Source organism: Oncorhynchus keta, chromosome 16 (assembly GCF_023373465.1).
Source record: "Oncorhynchus keta strain PuntledgeMale-10-30-2019 chromosome 16, Oket_V2, whole genome shotgun sequence".
Lineage (NCBI taxonomy): Eukaryota > Metazoa > Chordata > Actinopteri > Salmoniformes > Salmonidae > Oncorhynchus > Oncorhynchus keta.
In genome coordinates, this window is record NC_068436.1 from 3,345,870 (window position 1) to 3,364,841 (window position 18,972).

General features: G+C 45.9%; 1 protein-coding gene across 5 annotated transcripts in view; it reads right to left on the reverse strand.

Moving 5' to 3' along the window:
* LOC118395356 (catenin alpha-2) overlaps positions 1–18,972 on the reverse strand; it is a 697,964-nt gene that overhangs the window by 650,049 nt on the left and 28,943 nt on the right. For 3 of the 5 annotated variants that reach the window (XM_052464401.1, XM_052464402.1, XM_052464408.1), the window contains exon 2: positions 7,998–8,107. In XM_052464401.1, coding sequence (XP_052320361.1) covers positions 7,998–8,099 — 102 coding nt within the window. In that variant the 5' untranslated portion in view covers positions 8,100–8,107. Of the gene's footprint in view, positions 1–7,997; positions 8,108–12,207; positions 12,342–18,972 lie in introns of those variants that run through there. The other 2 variants (XM_052464405.1, XM_052464403.1) reach the window with 2 other exon arrangements.

Here is an 18,972-nt window from a genome sequence, read left to right on the forward strand (position 1 = left end):
ACAGGGCTATACCAATTATCTACAGGACGTATCAGGGTCGAGGGGTTAGAGTCAGCACAGGGCTATACCAATTATCTACAGGACGTATCAGGGGCGAGGGGTTAGAGTCAGCACAGGGCCATACCAATTATCTACAGGATGTGTCAGGGGCGAGGGGTTAGAGTCAGCACAGGGCCATACCAATTATCTACAGGATGTGTCAGGGGCGAGGGTTAGAGTCAGCACAGGGCCATACCAATTATCTACAGGATGTGTCAGGGGCGAGGGGTTGGAGTCAGCTCAGGTCCATACCAATTATCTACAGGACGTGTCAGGGGTGAGGGGTTAGAGTCAGCACAGGGCTATACCAATTATCTACAGGATGTGTCAGGGGCGCGGGGTTAGAGTCAGCACAGGGCTATACCAATTATCTACAGGACGTATCAGGGGCGAAGGGTAGGAGTCAGCACAGGGCCATACCAATTATCTACAGGACGTGTCAGGGGCGAGGGGTTAGAGTCAGCACAGGGCCATACCAATTATCTACAGGATGTGTCAGGGGCGAGGGGTTAGAGTCAGCACAGGGCTATACCAATTATCTACAGGACGTATCAGGGGCGAGGGGTTAGAGTCAGCACAGGGCTATACCAATTATCTACAGGACGTATCAGGGGTCGAGGGGTTAGAGTCAGCACAGGGCTATACCAATTATCTACAGGACGTATCAGGGGCGAGGGGTTAGAGTCAGCACAGGGCCATACCAATTATCTACAGGACGTGTCAGGGGCGAGGGGTTAGAGTCAGCACAGGGCCATACCAATTATCTACAGGATGTGTCAGGGGCGAGGGGTTAGAGTCAGCACAGGGCCATACCAATTATCTACAGGATGTGTCAGGGGCGAGGGGTTGGAGTCAGCTCAGGTCCATACCAATTATCTACAGGACGTGTCAGGGGTGAGGGGTTAGAGTCAGCACAGGGCTATACCAATTATCTACAGGACGTGTCAGGGGCGCGGGGTTAGAGTCAGCACAGGGCTATACCAATTATCTACAGGACGTATCAGGGGCGAAGGGTTAGAGTCAGCACAGGGCCATACCAATTATCTACAGGACGTGTCAGGGGCGAGGGGTAGGAGTCAGCACAGGGCTATACCAATTATCTACAGGACGTGTCAGGGGCGAGGGGTAGGAGTCAGCACACTGCTATACCAATTATCTACAGGATGTGTCAGGGGCGCGGGGCGAGGGGTTAGTGTCAGCACAGGGCCATACCAATTATCTATAGGACGTGTCAGGGGCGAAGGGTAGGAGTCAGCACAGGGCCATACCAATTATCTACAGGACGTGTCAGGGGCGAAGGGTAGGAGTCGGCACAGGGCCATACCAATTATCTACAGGACGTGTCAGGGGCGAGGGGTTAGAGTCAGCACAGGGCAATACCAATTATCTACAGGACGTGTCAGGGGCGAAGGGTAGGAGTCAGCACAGGGCCATACCAATTATCTACAGGACCTGTCAGGGGCGAGGGGTAGGAGTCAGCACACTGCTATACCAATTATCTACAGGATGTGTCAGGGGCGAGGGGTTAGAGTCAGCACAGGGCCATACCAATTATCTACAGGACGTGTCAGGGGCGCGGGGTTAGAGTCAGCACAGGGCAATACCAATTATCTACAGGACGTGTCAGGGGCGAAGGGTAGGAGTCAGCACAGGGCTATACCAATTATCTACAGGATGTGTCAGGGGCGAGGGGTTAGAGTCAGCACAGGGCCATACCAATTATCTACAGGACGTATCAGGGGCGAGGGGTTAGAGTCAGCACAGGGCTATACCAATTATCGACAGGACGTGTCAGGGGCGCGGGGTTAGAGTCAGCACAGGGCAATACCAATTATCTACAGGACGTGTCAGGGGCGAAGGGTAGGAGTCAGCACAGGGCTATACCAATTATCTACAGGACGTGTCAGGGGTGAGGGGTAGGAGTCAGCACAGGGCTATACCAATTATCTACAGGATGTGTCAGGGGCGCGGGGCGAGGGGCGAGGGCTTAGAGTCAGCACAGGGCCATACCAATTATCTACAGGACGTGTCAGGGGCGAGGGGTAGGAGTCAGCACAGGGCTATACCAATTATCTACAGGACGTGTCAGGGGTGAGGGGTAGGAGTCAGCACAGGGCTATACCAATTATCTACAGGATGTGTCAGGGGCGCGGGGCGAGGGGCGAGGGGTTAGAGTCAGCACAGGGCCATACCAATTATCTACAGGACGTGTCAGGGGCGAGGGGTAGGAGTCAGCACAGGGCCAGACAGACAGGGAGTAATTAAACAGGCTGTTAGAAAAATCCTTTGATGTCACACAAGCATGTAAACACACACACACACACAGACACACACAAAAACACATGCACCAGTGCACAACCTGCTCTAAGCGGAGGGTTACGTCACCGCACAGTCGACATTCCATGTGCCACATACAGAGAGCATACATGCACTGCTGAGTAAAAGTACAACTTGGCCTTTCTCGCGTGTTTTCTGTTAGAAAACAAAGAAAGAGAGAGAGAACACGGGCTGAGGGGAATGAGATACTTGTGTACTTGGGACAAAGATGGACACTCCCAATCACTAAAAAGCAGAGACAAAGTCACAACCTTGTTGCGCTGCCAAACCACACCACATATCCACCTCATAAATCACATTCATCATACTTCACTCCAAAGCCAGAAAGGGGGGGCTGTGGGCTACAATAATGCAGCCTCGGTTGAATCTTGACACAGAGTTACATATCTGACAGAATAGTCGAGAGGCCTCAGACATGAGATGGGCCTCGTTAGAATGGCATGAAAATAGGTACGGTCGTATAGGTTCAGATTCTATACCAGAGATCAAGACAGTATGCTGATGAATGGGACAGGAGAGAATAGAGCATGGCACGGTCTAGACTGTTCTTTCATATACAATCTCAAACCAAGTTCTGCTGTTTGGACACTGTGTTGGGCTGAGTTAGCTAAGCAACTGTTGAAGTGTAAACGGCTGTCTTGGTCCTAGTCTGGAGAGACTCAGCCGCCCGGGAGGACTGTGCCCAAAACAGACGAGGCAAGGAAGCAGAACCACACCATCGCTGCTCAGACGTGACAGGGTCGTGATCCAGAGCGTGCGTGCACAAGTGCGAGTGTGAACTTGCACCCCACACACACTTGCGCACATACACACACACACTTCTCTCTCTTCCTCAGAGTGGTAACAGACCTTCCATGGTGGCTGAGGCGGACAAAAGGGCATCAGTGCTCAAGCATGACTCCACCTGGCCTTTTCCCCCCCGGCTAGCCAAGGAGGAGATGAACCCTTTGGATCCCTGTGTGCTCCTGGGTGGCAGCACCGCTTGGTTACCCACAGAGATGAGCCTGATGTGTGTGTGTGTGTGTGTGTGTGTGTGTGTGTGTGTGTGTGTGTGTGTGTGTGTGTGTGTGTGTGTGTGTGTGTGAGAGAGAGAGAGTGATTAGCTCGCTCTGATTAAACTAGCGCTTCTCGCTAGCTAGCAAGAAGCCGAGCCAACTCATCCCTGTCAATGCCATTCTATTCACAAAGACACTGTCCATCCATCCATTCACACATTGATTTTCCTTCATTTATTTAACTTGACCTGCCTGAGAGAAAATATTTTGGTCTATTAAAAAAATATATATATTTATGGTCTATTAAACTCAACGGTAGTGCGAATGCACGGCAAGTGGCACTTGAATTTCAACACCGAAAGTTCTTGAAGGTCGGAGTTACAGATGGCTGAAGTTAATCAAATGTGAAGTGCGCGCAGTCTCTCAGATAAAAGATGAAGTAGAATTAGCTCTAAAGTTGAATCACTGGTAAAGCTTTAGAAGTCTACGTTGGAGTGAGTGCTAACGACTGATCTCTGTTAGAGACCATGACATTTGGAAAAGTTTGAATTTTGGCAGCACTTGATTTCACAGGCCTTGAGTGTGATTTCAGATCACTTCGTTGATGCAACTACCGTAAATAAGGCTAATACACAAATATGAGAACTACCCTAAACTATCCCAAACATGGAAACTGTCCGAAACTGGCCCATAATATGGAAACTAATACAGTTGAAGTCGGAAGTTTACATACACCTTAGCCAAATACATTTAAACGCAGATGTTCACATAACATTTAATCCTAGTAGAAATTCCCTGTTTTAGGTCAGTTAGGATCACCACTTTATTTTAAGAATGTGTAATGTCAGAATAATAGTAGAGAGAATGATTTATCAGCTTTTATTTCTTTCATCACATTCCCAGTGGGTAAGAAGTTTACATACACTCAATTAGTATTTGTTAGCATTGCCTTCCACAAGCTTCCCACAAAAAGTTGGGTGAATTTTGTCCCATTTCTCCAGACAGAGCTGGTGTAACTGAGTCAGGTTTGTAGGCCTCCTTGCTCGCACATGCCTTTCCAGTTCTGCCCACAATTTCTCTATTGGATTGAGGTCAGGGCTTTGTGATGTTCACTCCAATACCTTGACTTTGTTGTCCTTAAGCATTTTGCCACAACTTGGGAAGTATGCTTGGGGTCATTGTCCATTTGCAACCAAGCTTTAACTTCCTGACTGATGTCTTGAGATGTTGCTTCAATATATCCACATAATTGTCCTTCCTCATGCTGCCATCTATTTTGTGAAGCGCACCAGTTCCTCCTGCAGCAAAGCACCCCCACAACATGATGCTGCCACCCCTACAACATGATGCTGCCACCCATGTGCTTCACAGTTGGGATGGTGTTTTTCGGCTTGCAAGCCAGACCCTTTTTCCTCCAAACATAACAAGGGTAATTTTGGCCAAACAGTGCTATTTTTGTTTCATCAGACCAGAGGACATTTCTCCAAGAAGTATGATCTTTGTTCCCATGTGCAGTTGCAAACTGTTTTGGAGCAGTGGCTTCTTCCTTGTTGAGCGGGGTTTCAGGTTATGTCGATATAGGACTCGATTTACTGTGGATATAGATAGTTTTGTATGCGTTTCCTCCAGCATCTTCACAAGGTCCTTTGCTGTTGTTCTGCGATTGATTTGCACTTTTCGCACCAAAGTACGTTAATCTCTAGGAGACAGAACACGTCTCCTTCCTGAGCGGTAGGAAGTCTGCGTTGTCCCATTGTGTTTATTCTTGCGTACTATTGTTTGTACAGATGAATGTGGTAACTTCAGTCGTTTGGAGTTCTTAGCTGATGTCTTTAGATGTTTTTATGATGTCAAGCGAAGAGGCACTGAGTTTGAAGGTAGGCCTTGAAATACAGCCACAGGTACACCTCCAATTGACTCAAATGATGCTAATTAGCATATCAGAAGCTTCTAAAGTCATGACATAATTTTCTGGAATTTTCCAAGCTGTTTAAAAGCACAGTCAACTTAGTGTATGTAAACGTCTGACCCACTGGAATTGTGTTACAGTAAATTATAAGTTAAATCATCTGTCTGTAAACAATTGTTGGAAAAGTTACTTGTATCATGCACAAAGTAGATGTCCTAACTTACCTGCCAAAACTATAGTTTGTTAACAAGAATTTTGTGGAGTGGTTGAAAAACGAGTTTTAATGACTCCAACATAAGTTTATGTAAACATCCGACTTCAACTGTACATCCATCTGCCTTCCTCACTAAACTGTTAAGCCAAAATAGGCTGTGTACATCCGTAGATACATCTACTGTCTGTGTAGACACATGCACAACCAATACAAGCCAAAAACATTCTCTCATCTCTCCTTTACCCTCTTTTAACCCTTCACCCGCTACTCTTCTTTGCTCCTCCATCTTCTCTTTCGCTGTCTGTTTCCCTTTTCTCTTCTCGTCGAAAGCGGCACGGTACAGATGAGACAACCGCTTGACAGATAGTTGTCACAGGCCGTGACAAAAAAAAGTTCACATTTAATTCAAAATCAATTCCCTGGCAAATATAAAAATGGGCGGAAGAGGAAACATATGGGGGGGAGAAAGTGCCTGAAATGAACCAAATCAATCACACAGGCTTTGTCTTAGCGAAAATGTTTCCTCTCCTCTGTTTCAAATCAAATCTCTCTGTTGTCTCCCTTGGAGCTGCGATCTTAGCGTTGCCCGCCGCTGCCCTCTTTGGAGACCGGCTGTCTTCATGAACTATGTGATCGTGTAATAGATGAAGTATAGCATTTTCATATTTTACTGCACTGTTGAGCTGCAGTATAGTGACCGAGGCTGTCTTACTAAGTTGTTCTCCCTCATACAGCAGCGAGAGGAAGAGGGCAATGCTCCACTCCACTCCCAGTGTTCATAAACACACACACTAATGTCTCTCTCATCCACAAATAGACAAACAAAAGCTGACTCTCTCATCTCGAGCTCAGAGCAGTGTGTGTGTGTGGTATTATCTCTGCCTTGAATACAGGCTAATTCCCGCAACCTTGTCCGAAACTTTTTGCTTTCTTTGGAATAACAAATCTCAGTGCCTCAGAAGGAAATCAAATTCCATTCTCTATTTTCTCACACATCAAGTCATGCTTTAAAGATCGCATCTGTTTGGCTGTTGTTGCTTGCTTGTTAAGCCAGTCGTCCAGGGACGCCAGAACCATCCGTCACTAACCCAGAAATAAAATCAACAGCAGAGATTAAAGAGAACGGAAATTATGCTTGATACAATGGGGCAGACCGAAGCTGGCAAGAAGTGTAGAATCAATACTTCCAAAACTCTCAAGGGGAAGTTGGAGTAAAGGGGTTGTAGAATACAAGGCTAAACAGTAAGTCTAGCATTTTCAAAACAGATACGGACAGTGTGTGTGTGTGTGTTTGCGCGCGCGCTGCTACCTGCCCAGAAGCTGCAGGTTTATCAAAGCTGTTTTAGAGAAGCGGTTGCTAAGCACGCTAGTTTCTGGGGAATGCCTCTATGGAAAGAATAACTTTTATCTTTTGAAGCCTTTCCCATACAGAATCTCTCTGCCTGCTAGTCTCTCTGCTAGTCATTCCAGCATGTTGTCAGCTTTGTTGTCAGCTATAACCAGAGAGTGTGAGTTTGGCTGGGTTTGATCCCAAATCTCCTGTGCACCACAAGACTGTTAGCCCAACAAGCTAAAGCCAAGGCAGCAGCCCAGGCAAGGTTACTCATCACAAGACTGTTAGCTCAACAAGCTAAAGCCAAGGCAGCAGCCCAGGCAAGGTTACTCATCACAAGACTGCGTTAGCACAACAAGCTAAATCCTAGGCAGCAGCCCAGGCAAGGTTACTCATCACAAGACTGTGTTAGCCCAACGAGCTAAAGCCTAAGCAGCAGCCCAGGCAAGGTTACTCATCACAAGACTGCGTTAGCCCAACGAGCTAAAGCCTAGGCAGCAGCCCAGGCAAGGTTACTCATCACAAGACTGCGTTAGCCCAACGAGCTAAAGCCTAGGCAGCAGCCCAGGCAAGGTTACTCATCACAAGACTGCGTTAGCCCAACGAGCTAAAGCCTAGGCAGCAGCCCAGGCAGGGTTACTCATCACAAGACTGCGTTAGCCCAACGAGCTAAAGCCTAGGCAGCAGCCCAGGCAAGGTTACTCATCACAAGACTGCGTTAGCCCAACGAGCTAAAGCCTAGGCAGCATCCCAGGCAAGGTTACTCATCAAAAGACTGCGTTAGCCCAACAAGCTAAAGCCTAGGCAGCAGCCCAGGCAAGGTTGCTCATCACAAGATCGTGGTTCGCGGGACCACCTGTCTCTCACTAGCCAGATGACTCGGTTGATCCAACCCCAGTATAGCTTAGATTTTTAATAACCAGTGACTTTATTACCAGTAAAACCAGAAAGCGTCTTACCTTGTCGCTAGCTATAACCAGTGAGTAAGTGACCAGCTGGGTTTACACCAAGGTCTCCGGGCGCACCACAAGACAGGTGAAGCCCAAGGCTACAGGTTAGGCAGCACGGTTACTCGTCACGCGATCACGGTTCTCTAAACCACCTCCGTTACCCCCAACGACTATGTTAGCCCGGTGAGCTAAAGCCTCTGTTAAAGCTATGTGTCCCTACCTGTGTGACCAGGGGCTCCAGCAGCCGCTCCACGGTCAGGGTGCGGATCTCCAGACTCTTGGGGTCCCATTTCAACAGGATGGGGGACGTAGCGGTGGTCATGGTCTCTGCTGGAGGAACAAACAAAGAGACAAGTTAGAAAAACACACGTATTTGGTTAGAGGCTAAACAAAAGAGAGAGAGAGAGAGCGAGAGAGAGAAAGAGAGCCTATGTATGAGCTTGTTCTTTCAGCGGCGAGGCCTTTTTCGAAGAATGCCCCGTTTATTTCTCCCTCTATTCCTCGGCAGTGACACTTCATGCACCATCGACAGCCGTTTAAAAAGAGGGACGGATTAGAGAGTGGGAAACTGAAACGGAGGAGCTTGGTGGAGTCGCTTTAGAGCTTCGCGTTTCCTTTCTGACGGGGAGAGACAGAGGAGACTAGTGGGATGGTGGCAAGCGCCTCAAAACACACTCGAAAGAGAAGCATATCAACTCTACCCCCCGGTTCAGCCAATAAGTATCAAAACTGGGGAAACAATGGAGACTTTCAACGTATTCCTACTTCTGCAAACCTGGGCATGGACTAGAGAGTCTCTGCCATAGCCGTGGGAAGTAGTTTTGGGGTGGGGGTGCTGCGATTTAGCAACAAGAATTGCCAGCGCCGAAGACGTCTAAATCGTTCCACTAATCCAGGACAAGTAGACCCAGTGCAATACCCTTTGTGAAAACATTTCAACGAAATGGATTTGAGTGTTTACCCGCATTTATAACTTGAGTCGGATAATTATCTGTACAAAACATTTCATCTGATATCTGTGGTATATTTTTTTTTAAAACACTTTCTTGACATATGTGGTCCTTCTGTAGCTCAGTTGGTAGAGCATGGCGCTTGTAACGCCAGGGTAGTGGGTTCGATTCCCGGGACCACCCATACGTAGAATGTATGCACACATGACTGTAAGTCGCTTTGGATAAAAGCGTCAGCTAAATGGCATATATTATATGTTTTCCAGTTTGAGATACTTTGCAAATTGATCTGTGAAAACAGACATTTTCTATTCATTCCTTTTTCCCCATCTTAGTAGACACTCTTATCCAGAGCAACTTACAGTAGTGAATGCATGCATTGTCCCATGGGAATTGAACCAACAACCCTAGCATTGCAACCGCCATGGTCTACCAACTGAGCCACATGATCACACCACAAGCCACATGATGTCTTCTTGGTGATGGAAGGTACAAACCTGGATGACCAGCCTATGTACTATATACAGTAATGTATTTACATTAAGTAGTTTGGAATAACAGTAAATTAATACTGCATGAAAAAAAATGGTTGTTTTCCATGTTATTTGATCAAGGAAAAAAATAAGAATTTGATGTTGTAACGCTTGTCATCTGGGGAAGGAGAGGAGGACCAAGGTGCAGCGTGGTAAGTGTTCATATTTTAATGAACACTGAAAACAAAACAAAACAACCAACGACCAGTCCTGTAAGGTGCAACACAACACGAAACAAAAAATAACCACCCACAAAACACAATGGAAAACAGGCTACCGAAATATGGTTCTCAATCAGGGACAACGATTGACAGCTGCCTCTGATTGAGAACCATACCAGGCCAAACACAGAAATAGAAAATCATAGACAAACTAACATAGACAACCCACCCAACTCACGCCCTGACCATACTAAAACAAAAGACAAAACAAAGGAACTAAGGTCAGAACGTGACAGATGTGTTTTGTGTCTTTGACCATCATTTTGCACCTTTTGACATACATGTTTGAGGACAGGGTTTTGTTCTTTCTGGATTCCATTAGAATGACGATCGCAGAGAAAGAGACAGTGCAACAACTCTTACAAATCCAAGCAATTGAATCCTGCAAGATACTGTTGTTAATTATACAACTATCTATTTTTGACAAAGCAAGATACTGAAAAAAAGTGTGTGTGTGTGTGTGTCCCCACACACACACTACAGAGGTCCATGTCTGTCCACTAATGCAAGTAAAGGGCCAGTGCACTACTTTAGTGAAAAAATACATGCAAATGACGAAAGAAATCAGACAAAAGACCACTGATTGCATTAAAGGGCGCCTACACCACTCGCATCTCCACCCATGGAGGCCGCTGAGGGGAGGACAGCTCATAATAACGTCTAGAACGGAGTCATGTGTTTGATCTATTTGATACCATTCCACATCGTTACCACGAGCCCATTCTCCCCAATGAAGTCGCCACCAACCTCCTGTGAACTCGGCAGTTAAAGATTCACAGAAAAGACACCTCCACGTTAACTAGAATGGATGAGTCTGTGCCGAGATTCTTTAATGGTGTTGTGTTGAAGTGTTTTTACTCAGGCTTGAATGTGATTCAGGGACACCTCGCACTGTTTTTGCCTACTGCCTTCAAACACGATTGTCATTCAGAAGAGTGTGTTGGCCTAGATTTGTCTCTCAGTCTCTATCATTCCTTTCGGGTGGGACCGAGAGAGTGGGATTCTGATTACTAAAAACACATGTGGGTACAAAGCTTGAGCAGTGTCTTTGAAGAACAGAGCTAATATATGCAGGTGAGTCTCTGATTAAGGCAGGAAACTGAGGCGGGGAGACACAGGCAGGGATCCATTTGGAAATATGAGAGAGAAAGAGAGAGAGCGAGAGCGAGAGAGAGGGAGAGAGATAGAAAGAGAGAGAGCGAGAGAAGTTTGGCTGAGGTGAGTTGAAAAGTACAGAACTAAGTGGAATTCCAATGATCACCATTGAAAAAAACCCTTAGGAGTATATAGCTGAGGCGAGAAGTACCACTCACATTTCAATTAAGTCTAATCCAAATTGCTTCTATTAACAAATTAGCTACCTATAATTCCGAAGAGTAATACCAAGCTACACACAGATGTGGCCACACACACACACACACACACACACACACACACACACACACACACACACACACACACACACACACACACAGGCAAAATCTAAACCCTGACATATGCTTGTGTAGGGGCCTCCTATAGACTATACTATTGTCAGTAGGGGGATCTGACTCACTGGGGTTATTTGGGGTCGATAGAGTCCACAGCAGAAGGATGGAGAGGGGCAGAGGAGGGAGGAGGGCTGCCATTACCATGGGAATGTGAAGCTAAGCAACACTCCAGTCCAATGTTGCCAGCTGGGGCATGTGGGCGGGGGTCCAGTGCCTCTGTCTGGTGGACGGGGACGGGGACGGGGACGAGGGGGGGGAGGTTGAGGGAAATTGAGGGTTCTGGACTAAGGGCTTCTAAAACAAGGCTGGGAGTGAATAAAGCCTCTGGGAAGACTGGCCAGCATTAAGCTCTCCTTCTCTTCTATAGGAGATAAATATGATCCACATGAAGTCTACACCTACAAAGACAAAATCTTGCCTACTAGCCTAAATGAGGAATATTTCAAACAGTATCACATGAACAGGAAACGCATTGCATAACAGGCCTTGTAAGAAGCCTAACTGAGTGGCTCTTCCCACACAGAAAGGAGACATGGAAGTAAAGTGTTTATTTTAAAATGTCAGGAAATGCCCAAAATACATGTAGGCCTTTACAAACTACTGGAATTAAACCCCAAAATAAGTGTCATTTGCAGTGAGGATGAGTTCAGACAGACTGCACACACACACACACACACACACACACAGGCAGAGTCGCACAGACACACATACACACACGTACAGCAGAGTAAAGTGTGCCCTCGCTGACATTTCTCTGACATTCACTGACATTTGTGGAACAAACATCAGAAGTAATGTATGTTTACAGCCGGGGAGAGGTTCATTAGGTGAAGCTAACTTCGAGCAAATGAATGCAATCGCTCCTCCAGACGACTATTCCCTTACAGTCGATGTCCACGCACCCGCGAAAATATCTTTCATCTTTTTGTTGTTGTTGTTGTTGTAGTTGCATTAAATGGTCCCCCCAGTTCTCTACTAGCTTAGACCAACCCATGTCGTAATTGATAGCACAGGGAACCCCACAATGCAAGAGAAAATAAGAAATAGAGGACAAACGAATAGACCAGAAATGTAATGCGTTTTCCCCTGAGCAAGCCGAGTGACAAACGCCTCTCGTTGCAAAACTATGTCCATTGATCAACTATGAAAATACACCGGGAAAGAAAATACCGATGTGGAAGTAGCACTGGATTATAGCGCACATTCTACTTGCTACTCAACAGACATCACTCAGACCTTGTCCTCAGCTCCCCTCTCTCTCCCCGCGGGCGGTACCGTTTCATACGGGTAGACACGTTCAAGTACAACTTAAAACAGTGGGGCAACGAACAATAATGGACAACGAACAATAGTCATATGCCCTTCTGTGGAATGACTAACGGCTCTGGACACTTGGGAAATGTCAAGGGGGGCGTATTCCCTTCTTTTCTTCTCCAGGAATAACCCGGAGAGGAAGAAAAGAGAGACGGAGAAAAAGAAAAGTACCAACACCTATAACTAATGCAACTGTCGACGCCATGGCAACAGCGAAAGAGAGTGGCGCTTGTCGATGGTTCCGTTCCAAATGGCACTTTATTCCATATATAGTGCATTACTTTTGAAGAGGACCCTGGCTCAGGTTAAACGTAGTGCACTATATAGGGAACAGGGTGCCATTTTGGGACGCACGACGTAGGCTCCACAATGCGTTACTTTGAAGTCGTATGTAACGCTGGACGATGAGATCTGTATTAGGTAATGGAAGAGGTTGCTATGAGGAGGTATGAACAGGTATGAAGTGGAACAAAGGATTGAGTTAGAGATAGTGTTAAGATAAACTAAGGATATTGAAGTGGTTCAGGTGAACTAAGGATGTATACTGAACAAACGCATGAACTCAACATGCAACAATTTCAACGATTTTACTTAGTTACAGTTTTAATATAAGGAAATCAGTCAAATGAAATAAATTAATGAGGCCCTAATCTATGGATTTCACATGACTGGGCAGGGGCACAGCCATGGGTGGGCCTGAGAGGACATAGGCCCACCTACCTGGGAGCCAGGGCCACCATCTTGGAAGCCAGGCCCAGCCAATCAAAATGGGGTTTTCCCTACAAAAGGGCTTTATTACAGACAGCAATAATCCTCAATTTCATCAGCTGTCCGCGTGGCTGGTCTCAGACGGTCCCGCAGGTGAAGAAGCTGGATGTGGAGGTCCTGGGCTGGAGTGGTTACACGTGGTTGTGAGGCCGGTTGGACTTGCAGCCAAATTCTCTAAAACAACATTAGAGGCAGGTTATGGTAGATAAATGAACATATCTGCTCTGGTGGACATTCCTGCAGTCAGCATGCCAATTGCACACTCCCTCAAAACATGAGACATCTGTGGCATTGTGTTGTGTGACAAAACTCCACATTTTAAAGTGGCCATTTATTGTCCTCAGCACAAGGTGCACATGATAATGCTGTTTAATCAGCTTCTTGATATGCCACACCTGTCAGGAGGATGGATTATCTTGGCAAAGTAGAAATGCTCACTAAAATGGATGTAAAGAAATGTGTGCCCCAAATTTGAGCGAAATATGCTTTTCGTGCGTATGGAACATTTCTGGGATCTTTTATTTCAGCTCATGAAACATGGGACCAACACTGTACGTGTTGTGTTTATATTTTTGTTCAGTATATTTTGTCTCTGCCCCCCCAACACACACACACACACACACACACACCAACAGTATACAAGCGGCCAACCTCCACCTTTTCTAAACAATAATAATTCAGTTTCAGCTCTGAACACAACAATAGTAGGAGAGGGAAGATAATGACACCTGTTGGGGGTTATGGTGTGAATTTCAAAGTATTTTGTCACAGAAGCTGCTGATCATTTATGCCATGGTCGAGAGAGAATAATTATGATGTGCATGAGAAGAGAGCCTGCATGTTACACACACACACGCACACACACACACACACACACACATATTCTCCCCACAGAGAACAGGCCTAGAGGATGTCCTGCTGGAAACTGATGTGACGTAGATCATTGTTGGCAGTGGATTATGCCACTGTAATGTCACAAACAACGCCCCGTCCTTGGATGTATTCACATAGTGCCTTGCTGTTATCAGATGAAGGCTACACACTGCCAAGATGGCTGAAACGCTGACATGTCTTCAATACAACACATTTGTTATTATTGTTCCGACATCCAAGCCAACTCTTTGTATGCGCTCTGTCTCTCTCATTCTCTTTCTCTCTTTCTCTGTCTGTTTCTCTCTCTTAATACATCCCCCCCCCCCCCCCCCCCACCCCCCTCTCTCTCTCTCTCTCTCTCTCTCTCTCTCTCTCTCCCTCTCTCGCTGCCAAGATGGCTAACCACCGCCGTGCTTTTGTGATATTCGAAAACTGAGGAGTATAGTTCACACAAAACAGCAGGTGTTGACAGCAAAAGAATGAGCCAAGAAGGAGCGAAGCATATTTTCTCTTGAATTGCCTTGGGCTGACTCACAGGAAATATCTTGAAAAATATCTGCAGAGGGAAGAGTGTGAAATTCCATTCGATGGTTATAGCCAGTTCTTTTTTATTGATGGTTGTGTGGATATAACATTTCAAATGCAACGTAACCCTTAATTCGCCCAATATCCACACCTCTTAAACATTGTAAGCGAAGATGCATATTGTAGAGCAAACATGTTTCCCTCTTGAATTTGCCGACTTGGCAAATGACAGAAAACAAATCTTTAACCATATCTGCAGATGGAAGATTGTGAAACTGCAGTCGGTCAGTAGGCAGTAATGGTTATTGGTGGTTATGTGGATATAACATTTCAAAATGTAATGCAACCCTCAATTCCCCAACACAGATTTCGGATCTTCATTTGAGCCAGTTCACTACAGCAGGAAAACAATCCTGCAGCAACAGGACATGTGAATTATTATACTCGAATGAATGGATTTTTTTTGCAGGAGGTTTCCGGGTTGATACATTTGACCCTTTTAAAGTGTAAATGACAAACTTTAGAAGCCTTTTTAAACACAACAGGTTTGGATTTCCTGCTATGAAGGAACAGTCTCAGCAACAAAAGATCCTACATCTGCATCCACACCTCTCAAACATTGTAACCCAAGACGCATATTGTAGAGGAAACAAATGCACACACACACACACACGCACGCACGCACGCACGCACGCACACACACACACACACACACACACACACACACACACACACACACACACACACACACACACACATACCACAGTCCTATGAGTCACAAACACTGAGTGCACATGCGCACACACACACAGGCTTGTGCTGAGGAAGGGAGAGCGAGAGGGAAGGAGAGTGTGCTTGAGAGTCTGACAGTGGAGCAGAGCAGTGTGCGTGGAGCAGAGCGCCCCCAGTGAGCCAAATCCACTTTTCTAATGAACTACAACTCATGTTCAAATGAGCCACGCGAGAGGAGAAGAGTAGAGGAGAGAGGAGAGAGGCACAAAGTGAGAGAGAGAGAGATTGCGTGTGTGTGTGTGTGTGTGTGCGTGCGTGTGTGTGTGTGTGCGTGCGTGTGTGTGTGTGTGTGAGAGGAGCAAGAGACAGAGAGACAGAGATAAAGAGAGAGAGAACATGAGCTCTGTCTAGCAGGGTGGCACTTGTCTCGGTCCCACAGCCCTTCCTTAATGCAACCACAGGTAAACAAACAACAAACAATAATGAAACACATGCAGTCAAAGACCAACAGACAGAGAACGGTCACAGAGGCACTGCTGCTTCAAAATCACCAGGAGCCACTCACAAGTGGGACCAGGTCAGTGTGATTAGCATCATTAGGCCCTTCACTCTGAAGGGTTGTGATTCATTCACGGGAGACAGTGACCCAGGTAAACAAAACCAAAGCAAGGATTGCTATCTTACCGTGTCCATAGACTGCCTATGGGGGAAGGAATCATCATGTCATCTTGTCATTTAGGTTCACTATCCCTTTAATTAAACACAGGCCTAAATGGATCATGTTTGTGTTTGCGAACTAATGGAAAGAGCAGTCAGTAAATATTCTAACAACTGGGAATGGGCAACTATGGTGTGAGAAACACGGAGAATCAACACTGAGAGGGAATTTAGTTCATGCCATTCTAATCCCAACAGTTCAAGAGATGAATTCATACTCAAATCATGAACTGAAAAGTGGCCATTAGGTTCAGAGAGGACGGAAGAGAGAGAGAGAGTGTTCGTGTGTGTGTCCTCTCCAGGTTGTTGGCCTGATGGGCTTGGTGGCAGAGGAGAGGATTAGAAACAGAGAGAGATGGGGAACAATCAGCCCTGAACAGGAGTAACCCTCCTCACTGTTCCACTACTGAGAGTTCTGTAGAGAGGAGAGAGAAAACGCACACCTTCTGCTGTAGGGATTTGTTCATGTTATTTAACCTTTATTTAACTAGGCAAGTCAGTAAAGGACAAATTCTAATTTACAATGACTGCCTACCCAGCCAAACCCAGACGACGCTGGGCCAATTGTGCACCGCCCTATGGGACTCCCAATCACGGCTGGTTGTGATGTAGCCTGGATTTAAACCAGGTACTGCAGTGACGCCTCGTGCACTGAGATGCAGTGTCTTAGACCACTGCGTCACTTGGGAGCCCAATGCGGAGGGTAGTCGGAGGAGATGGTCTTTGGACCAAGATAAGTCAGGGTCATCTCTTTGATGGGTTTACCCTGCTCTGGCTCAGAGAGGAGAGGAGAAGGGCTAAGCTCAAATACTGGTTTCTTGTCATCTCCTCCTCTTTACTCTCTCATCTCTGTGCTGCACGTAAAGAGTGTGTGTGTGTGCATGCGCGTGTGTGCGGGTGTGTGCGTTCGTCACGTTTGTGAATCCATGTCAAATGCCAATACAGATGAAGGATCTTAATTTGAGCCGGTTTTCTACGGCCGAAAAATTATCCCGCAGCAAAAGGAAATTGGACATTTTTATAGGGGTTGATACACTTTTCGTCAAGGAAAAAGCAAGTCTGAAATTTCAATGTCAAAATGAAAAACTTTCAAACTCAAATATACCACAAGTTTGCACAGGCACATTTTCAGCAACAAAAGAGTAATCAAATTAAGATCATACATCTGTCTGTGTGTGTGTGTGTGTGTGTGTGTGTGTGTGTGTGTGTGTGTGTGTGTGTGTGCGTGCGTGCGTGCGTGCGTGCATGCGTGTGTGTGTGTCTGTGTCTGTGTGTCTGTGTCTGTGTGTGTGTGTGTATGTGTGCGTACGCGCATAAGAGCACGCATGCGTGTGCTAATGTACTGTATTCGAGAGTAGCCAACCAATTGAACCTCGTAGCACGTATCTGAGGAATCCGAGAATATTTGGTGAGAGTGTGGAGCTATTTGGAGCTTTTTAAATTCGTTGTGTTTTTTTTGTTTGTTTGTTATTCAAATCCCCCTGAAACCCAAAAGGATAGAATGACCCATTTTCCAGTTCCCCAAATTGCGTCTACTGCTAAATCTTATGAAACGTGGCTGCCCCGGAGCAGTGTGGATTAGACAGAAGATTAAGAAACAGGGAAAAGAAGAGGGGTAAACATTGTGTAGTGTGTAGACACAGAAAAACACGTGCGCACAACGCACACCTGCTGAAACACACACATACACACACATAAGTAAACTGCTCACCTATGTTTTCACAAAAATATCCAATGTATATATATATATATATATATATATTGTAATGGTGAGAGGTTACCAAGGTTACCAAGTTTTGGGGGTATGATATTTGTGCATCTAACATTATTTTTCACGATCCATTCAGGACGATCCGTAATCATGGTAGCATCCACATGAATGTAGAGGTGTTTAGAAACATATTCTATTCTTATTGACAATAAAAGTCACGACAAAATGACACAATGCATTATTTACCATTCATTTCTATTGGCCACAAACACAACCAATAAAAACAGGCAGTGTAACCCAGTGGTTAGAGCGTTGGGCTAGTAACTGTAAAGGTTGCAAGATCAAATCCCTGAGCCGACAAGGTACATATCTGCCGTTCTGCCACTGAACAGGCAGTTAACCCACTGTTCCTAGGCCGTCACTGTTCCTAGGGAGTCACTGTTCCTAGGCCGTCACTGTTCCTAGGGAGTCACTGTTCCTAGGCCGTCACTGTTCCTAGGCCGTCACTGTTCCTAGGCCGTCACTGTTCCTAGGCCGTCACTGTTCCTAGGCCGTCACTGTTCCTAGGCCGTCACTGTTCCTAGGCAGTCACTGTTCCTAGGCCGTCACTGTTCCTAGGCCGTCACTGTTCCTAGGCCGTCACTGTTCCTAGGCCGTCACTGTTCCTAGGCAGTCACTGTTCCTAGGCCGTCACTGTTCCTAGGCCGTCACTGTTCCTAGGCCGTCACTGTTCCTAGGCCGTCACTGTTCCTAGGCCGTCACTGTTCCTAGGCCGTCACTGTTCCTAGGCCGTCACTGTTCCTAGGCAGTCACTGTTCCTAGGCCGTCACTGTTCCTAGGCCGTCACTGTTCCTAGGCCGTCACTGTTCCTAGGCCGTCACTGTTCCTAGGCCGTCACTGTTCCTAGGCCGTCACTGTTCCTAGGCCGTCACTGTTCCTAGGCCGTCACTGAAAATAAGAATTTGTTCTTAACTGACTTGCCCAGTTAATTTTAAAGGAAAAATAAAAAACAGCAAACGCATCCAACAAATGTCTTGGGTCACAATCTTGATGTAGTCATTGTGTGCTAGGAATATAAGACCAAATACCAAACTTTTGACTACTTTAATACACATAGCTGAATATGTTTTAGGTCTCTTAAAATGAAGGAACTATGTAAAAAAGAAAAAAGTGCTGTAAATTCTAAACCCAAAATGGATGTAAATACATTCAAATGAAAGCTGACAGTCTGTACTTTCACCTCATCGTTATTGTATCATTTAAAATCCAAAGAGCTGGAGTCCAGAGCCAAAACAACAACAAAGTTGTCACTGTCCGAAAACTTTTGGAGCTCATTATATATACTATATACTGTATATTTT